Raw genomic sequence first — 7,468 nt, 5'->3', positions numbered from 1 at the left:
ATAATGACATAAATTGTTTTTTGTTACGAGACTGAGGTAGACAACATTTTCTGGATGTAAAATGCGCTATATTTAATACGCATCCTCCAACCTTTATATTTAAATATGCAACAGTTGTTTAAACTATTTAAAATTATTTATGAAAATTTAGTGTTTTTATTATTGAGGTAACATTATTTAAATTATTTTGTTAAATTCAAATTTAATACAATGTCTTTTTTTTTTGCTACATGATTATTAAGTAGGGATGGAAAAATTTGAATCGTCCGATAAATTTCGAATCTATTTGCACTAGATGGAGTGATTTTTTTTTGTTTGAAAAGTGGATGCGGGGCAGAGCGGGGTGAGTTTTTTTTTTTTTGGATAGTGAATATGGAGCGGCTACAATAATTACTTGTCCTGCCCCGCTCCATTATATTAAATTACTATTTTATTTTTATATACATAAATTATTAAAAGGTAAAAATGTAATAATGTAATATAGAAAAAAAATCACATATTTTATGTTTAAACATTTTTTGAAGAATTATGTTTAAATATTTACTTGACTTTAAAAAGATTAAAAATATTAAAAATAAGTAGCAAAAATTAAATTGAAGTAGAGCGAGGTGGGGCGAGACAGTGATAAATGCATCCAACATCCATGGAGGTGATAGTAGTTTTCAAGATTATACATCTATAATGGAGTAGGATAGATGGTAGAGTAGAGCATCGCAATTGTGGAGCGGTAGTAGATTTAGTAATATCTGCCTCTACCCTGCTCCATTGTCATCCCTACTACCAAGTGAGTATTTTATTTCAAAATGTCATGCCAATAAATTTAACAAAAAATTAAATTATTGACAATTGAATTTGAATTTTGAAATCTAAAAAGTAGAGAGATTAAACTCATCGAAATAAAAATATAGAAGCTAATTTTCAAATATGTGAAAAGTATAAGGACCCTATAACATAATTTAACATTTTCCTTCTCTTATACTGCAATACTTTTTCTTTTTGGTAAATGACCGTGGTACTTATAGCTTGAGTTTGGTTGTTTACCCCTTAATAGTTCTGTTGAGGGGGGAGATCATCCCTCAACAATAGAAAGTATTGTTTTTCAAGGAGAATTTTATTCTATCTTCGTGGGGAATTATGTACGGTTTATAATGAGAAGAACGTCGACTACATGTAGATGTATAACCATCCACCATAAGGCAGTAAGCAGTTTACCTTTGATGAGATTTAAAACCTAATCAATGCCATATAAATAAATTATTGGGGTATATGAAGTGAAATTGGGAGAGAGGGTAGATGAGTGGGACAGAAAGTTGGTAAAATGTTAGGGCGTAGCCTATAAAGGAACATTCAACACTGCTTTGGTTTAGTTTTAATGAAGCCATATACAGTTAGATACTTACACTCAACAGCTAAATGGGCCCCCTTTGTTCATTCATACTTTTGCTTTATTTCTTTCTTTCTTGTCTCCCTTGCCTTGCCCCTTTATCCTTTCGGGCTAAGTTAACTAAGCCAGGATTTGGTAGCCCAACTAACAATTAGTGAACAAACATCCCATCTACTTCCATTTATGTTCTCCTTCCGGCTTGGTAAGGGTTGGACGAAGGATGTGCTTATTTGCGGTGAGTGTAAAAATAGTAGTGATAGTGAGATTAGATATTATAACAATATCGTAACGCGGGACAAAGAAAAATTTAAACGTATTACACCACACCACTCATCCAAACCCACACTTTAAAAATTGTTTTCATAAACTTCAACACAAATATGGGTTAACTCGTCTTAAATTCCTCAAATTTAAAACTCAAAACCATCTCACCTAAAATACTCAAATAATATCATAAGTCGAAAGTCATCAAATCTTAAAATAATTCAAATTTATAATGGCTTAATGAAAAGCTTACAAACTTAATTTTAATATTCTAAATTCAAAATAATTCAAATGAGAATTAACTCAAAATTTATGGTTTAAATTGATGTTACCAAATCAATTATTCCATAACCAATACAAGCAATCCAATTTATCCATCCATTTTCCTTTTGACTATAATAACTCGGAATTATGATGTTGGCCACATTATATAAAAAATATATTATAAATTTATGTATTCTTCAAAAATTTGATATATTTTAAAAATTCAGTGATTCACTTAAATTTGAAAATATTTCAAGCCCAAAGCTACTGAATTTGATCACATATTTTAACCAAATTATAAGTAAACATAACAAAAAGAAAGCTTGTCTCCCTACCCTTCCACCATGTCTTACGCAGCCTGTAGCATTCTTTGCTTGAATAAAACTTAGATGATCTGTAATTATATAGTTTTTAGTTTGGGTCTTAAATATCTTACAAGGCTACAGGCAGCAAAGCAATCTCATGGACAAATAAAATTAAAAAGAAGAAGAAGCAATTACTACAAGAAAACAAACCTCTCATATCCTATTTATGGATGGGGTGATAGACAGGTAGTATCATTTATGGTGACTGATATTGTCGGAGACGTGTCGTTTATGGTTGCCCGTGAATTGGTGTCGGTCGAAGCTAAAGGATATACTCCTTCCTTCCTAATTTCCTATATAAATAAATAAAAACCCACAAAAGATAAAAAGTCCCCGAACTCGCAACTTTGTCAAGGGAACCAACAAGCAGTCGACATAAATATAAGCAAAAAAATACAAGTCTTAATTATTAAAGGAAAATAAAGCCTTTTCCCCTTCCACTAGGACACTCCCACCACTGTGTCACTGCACCACCCCATGTGACCAAAACTAATATGAATCAATAATGAGTAATTTCATTGATAGAACTCAACTTTCAATTTATCAAACACTTTTTTCAGCTCTTTTTTCTGGTTTCACAGAAGCAGGCTGATTCAGTATTTGTACACTTATATTATACATCTTCTAAACTCAACAATACAACATTATTTCACCAATATACAGAAACATGAATTCTGCCTTCTTTTTAATTACAATTTGGGATAATTTTCATGTTCCAGCCTTTTTATCTTTATTCCTATTAGCCATTTCACTAGCAATGCGACCCCTTCTTGCAAACGAGTGCACCCGCTCCTGCTGTGAGTGAGCTCACCAGTGATGACGGCCTCGCACCCAAGCTCGACGCCTTGGCATAACTTGAAGAAGCCCCGGTTCCGGATGCGGTGAAGAAGGCTCCATTCAACATCAAATCCCCTTCTGATCTCCAATTCCAATGCTTCCATTGACTTTGCGGCGCATCCTCATGTTTTGTCACCTGAATTTTATTTAGCACATAATAATATGTTAGTTTAAAGCTTACCCCCTCTCCCCCAGTTTCTATATTGGAACCAATTAATGATATAATTGTATAGACCTCTTTGTTGTCTGCATCATTTGGTGCAAGAAATCTATTGCCTTGGCTGTTGATTGTAGGATCAGCACTGCCACCGATTGCATACATTTCCCAGTGCGTGTAATCATTGTTCACCACGTGAAAGTATCCATGCCTACATCTGCATATGTGATAAGTTAATATATGTGTATATATATAGAGGGAGAGATTCAGGTTAATCTTCGACTGTAAGTATATATATATATTTTACCTAGGCATTCTTTGTACAAGGCCTTCTCCAAAGTGATTAAAGGCAATGGTGACTTGCATGTTCTTATCTTGTTTGTAAGTGTCACTATGTCCCAATAGCATGACCTTGTTATGATGGGTCAAGTAATTGTTAGAAATGGTGATGGCGGTGGATCCATGAATGGCGTCGATCAGCCCATCGTTGCAGTTAGACAAAGAGCAATGGTCCACCCAAACATGGCTGCCTCCGAAAATCGATACCCCGTCCCCGTCCGATATCGTCCTCCAGCCGTAATGGGTAGGAGAGTCCCTCACATAAGCATTCCCTCCTCTCTTGCAATCATGAATGTTGATCCCATGGATTATGATGTTGGTCACGTACTGAACAGTAATGCATGGCCCACCGGAAATGTGGACGCTGACGCCTCGGCCGTCGATGGTCTTGAACGAGTTCATAAGCAATTCTTCCTTCAACTTGATGGTCATGTCACGAGCGAAAATGATCCATAAAGGTTCATCTTGGATGACAGCATATCGAAGGGTTCCGGGTTTAGGATTAACAGGGTCATGGTCACTAGGGTCAGTCACCACATATATTTTCCCATCTCTCCCACCAATGGCATGCTTGCCGAACCCAATGGCGCAGTCGGCTAGCTTCTGACGGTTCTTCTCCCAATGATGGTCGCACCGCCAGCAATCATCGATGGGATTGCCGGTTCCACATGAGAGAAACCCCAAGCTCCTCCTCGCCATAGTAGCATTTCTTATGCTCCTGCAGTACAGAAAATTAAGCCAAAAAGGAATTAACGAAAATGATTCAGTATTTCATAATCGGCATTGATGAAAGATATTGAAGTACAGGAAATTAATGCATACTCATTGACTTGTTGGACTACTTGCTCGGGGTCCTGAACTGGTGAGGAGAGAACAAATGTGGGAGCCAAGAGAGGGAAAAGCAGTAGAAAGAAGGACAATGGGATTGCCATTATAGCTTTCTTTTTATTGCTTAATAAAGTGTGGGAATGTACAAAGGGAGAGAAATTCTGAGAAACTGAGATCAAAGGAAGGCTTTTTATAATGGGGGATAAAGCAGGGGATAGATAGAAATACAGAATAGCTTTAATTTTTAATTAAATAACTTTATTATTTAATTCAAATGTACTTTTTATTTTCAAATAAAATCTTCATCAGAGACTGAATACTTATTCAAGCTTTGTTACGTCAAGAGCACAAAAAATAAAATTAATAACTCAAAAGTATTTCAATCAAATTAATTACTTAGAATAATATGTTTGGAAGAGTATTTATTCGTGCCTGACAAGGTGGCGGCACCACACATTTTTTTCTACCATTATCAAACTATTATTAGGCCATGATAGGGTTTAAAAAATTTATATTTTATTGGTGGTGCCAATCTATACGCGACACCGGTATGATGTAGAACGTTATACAATACAAGCTGTACACTATTAAAAAATAATTTTAATGAGTGGAAGGTGAAAGTCAGGCAGCACTACTGTTGTAAAAAAAATACTAACCCGTGACTGAGAAGCAAAAAATGAGGAGAGAATCAGGCATGGAGAAGCAGAAATCAGGCAGCACTGATTTAATCGCTTGCGACGAACGTGACCAGACAATCGAGGGTCTTTTTTTTTTTTTTTGCTTCCTCAGCCCTAAATTTTACACCTAATTTCCCCATTTTTTCCCTTAACCTTATAGATATGTATATAACTTGGTGCCCTGCGTGACTGTGTGTTAAAGAAATAGAGATTGGTAGTTTAGGGTTAGGGAGGAGTGAGTGTTTGTGTTGGAAAGAAAGGAAGCACCCTAACACGCATGTTTTCTATTTTTTTAAATTATTATTTGTTTATTTGTTTTTTACCTAATTAATATAAAAATTATTAAATACTTCATGACTTTTCTGTAATTATTATTTGTTAGAGATTTTGAGCACTAAATTTTCACATTTTAATATTTTTGGGTTGAAAATTTATTATGTAATATTATTTGAATGCATTAGATATGTATGTTGATTTTTTGTATGTATAGTAAAATAATAATTTTATTTTTATAATAATAATGTTTTTTAATAAAACAATTTAGTATTTGTGGTATGTATAACAAAAATAATTTTATTTTATAATAATATTTTTGTGAATAAAACAATTTATTATTTTTGGTATGTATAATAAAATAACATTTTATTTTTATAATATTTTTTTGTGTGAATAAAATAGTTTAATATTTTTGGGAGAAGAGTTTGTGTTGGAAGAAACCACCAGTAAGCAGGGATGTGTTTTATATATTTTTGTAATAATAATTTTGAAATTCTGTTTTATATATCTACATTTGCTTTGCTTTTGTATTATATTTTTTCAGGTGATATCAAAAATATTATAACAAAAGGCCCATTTCGATAATTAATTTGTAGGGTGATTAATTTTGCATTTTTAATTATTTTTATTATTAGGATAAAAAGTTGTTTTTGGCATAGAAGAAAGGCATGTTTAGGAATAAAAAAAAGTTTAAGTACATTGATAATAATTTGTGGTGAAAGAGGTTTATTTTAGCTATATATACATGCATGATTTTGTATATATTATTGTGATATATCATATTTATTTATTTATTTGCGTTGGTAACATAGGTTTTTTTAACTAATGCAGTAATTTAATATGGCCAGGGTGAATACCACGTATTGAGGGCTCGTGCCAATGGTCCAGACTATGGGCCAGATGAACGAATTATGTCATACTTGGAGGCAGCTAGATTCGGATCAGAAATATTGATCCGCATGTTCAATTTGAGGGCCGACTTGATATCCGTTTTGGTTAAGCGTGCTTGGAGACCTACACATTTCATTTGCCGTTTGGGGAGTGCACCATCACCCTAGAAGATGTTGCACTGCAACTCGGGCTCCCAATCGATGGTAGTGCTGTCATGAGTACAAGTAAAGTGTCTGAACTGGTGGTGCTATGCTATCACTTACTTGGATGCTCATCCGATGATGGTGAAGATATATTTACGAGTTTGAAATTTTCCTGGTTAAAGGGAAATTTCGAATATTTACCTAGTAATGCCACTGAGTGGGAGAAGATGTGCGCTGCTTGAGCATATATACTGCACCTGATAGGGGGTACTTATGTTGGACGCTAATAATAAGGTCCACTTGATGTACTTGCCATTGTTGTCTGATTTGGAAGCTGCCCGTTCGTACAATTGGGGCTTAACAGTATTAACAACGTTATATTGTAAGCTTTTTTAGGTGACAAAGCACGAAACATAAGACATAGTCAGGTGCCTGATATTGTCGCAGTCCTGGGCGCTATACATGATGCCATTTTTGGCATCAGTTAATCACCAAACATGTCTTCCCACTTGTAAATAGGTAATAAAATTTAAATTATACACTAATAATTTTGCTTTATATGAAAATTCGTTCTAACAAGTTTAATTTATTTTAGATGGTATACTTGTTCGAGTATGGGGAGGTCCTAATATTCATGTCATGTAATTACTTTATCTATGTTATTTGGCTCGTGTTACTATAATCATGTTATTAATTGTATAGTTCGTGTGGATGCCATATTCTGCCCTAGACATTGCGGTTGTTATTCCCCCTTCAGCTCATATCCACTCACACTTGTGGTACATTAGTGCACCCGTGTTGAATTTCTCAACAGTCAAGTGGTACAATGGGGATCGAGTTTTGCGACAGTTCGAGTGCGAACAAGATGTTCTGGATGTTCTACAGAATTTTGATAATGTCCACGAAATTAACAAAATGGGGAAAGAATAAAAGAATTGGGCATTAGAGCATCAACAATATCTTGCATTGTGGAACATCCAAATGGAGCAAAGACCTCGGGTGGATTTTGATTTTGATTTGTGGTCCTCGATCGAGTACCAACA

General features: G+C 34.5%; 1 protein-coding gene across 1 annotated transcript; it reads right to left on the bottom strand.

Annotated features, from left to right (window-relative positions):
- Positions 1 to 2,772: 2,772 nt before the first annotated feature.
- On the bottom strand, positions 2,773 to 4,607 carry LOC105794575 (probable pectate lyase 5). Its single transcript, XM_012623826.2, has 4 exons — positions 4,433 to 4,607; positions 3,579 to 4,328; positions 3,350 to 3,488; positions 2,773 to 3,250 (listed from the first exon to the last, which is right to left on the bottom strand). Exons 1-4 carry the CDS (start codon positions 4,540 to 4,542, stop codon positions 3,029 to 3,031), a joined length of 1,221 nt encoding a protein of 406 aa, XP_012479280.1. The 5' UTR covers positions 4,543 to 4,607; the 3' UTR covers positions 2,773 to 3,028.
- Positions 4,608 to 7,468: the final 2,861 nt, after the last annotated feature.

Source organism: Gossypium raimondii, chromosome 3 (assembly GCF_025698545.1).
Source record: "Gossypium raimondii isolate GPD5lz chromosome 3, ASM2569854v1, whole genome shotgun sequence".
Taxonomy (NCBI): domain Eukaryota; kingdom Viridiplantae; phylum Streptophyta; class Magnoliopsida; order Malvales; family Malvaceae; genus Gossypium; species Gossypium raimondii.
This window is presented reverse-complemented; position numbering and strand designations above follow the sequence as displayed.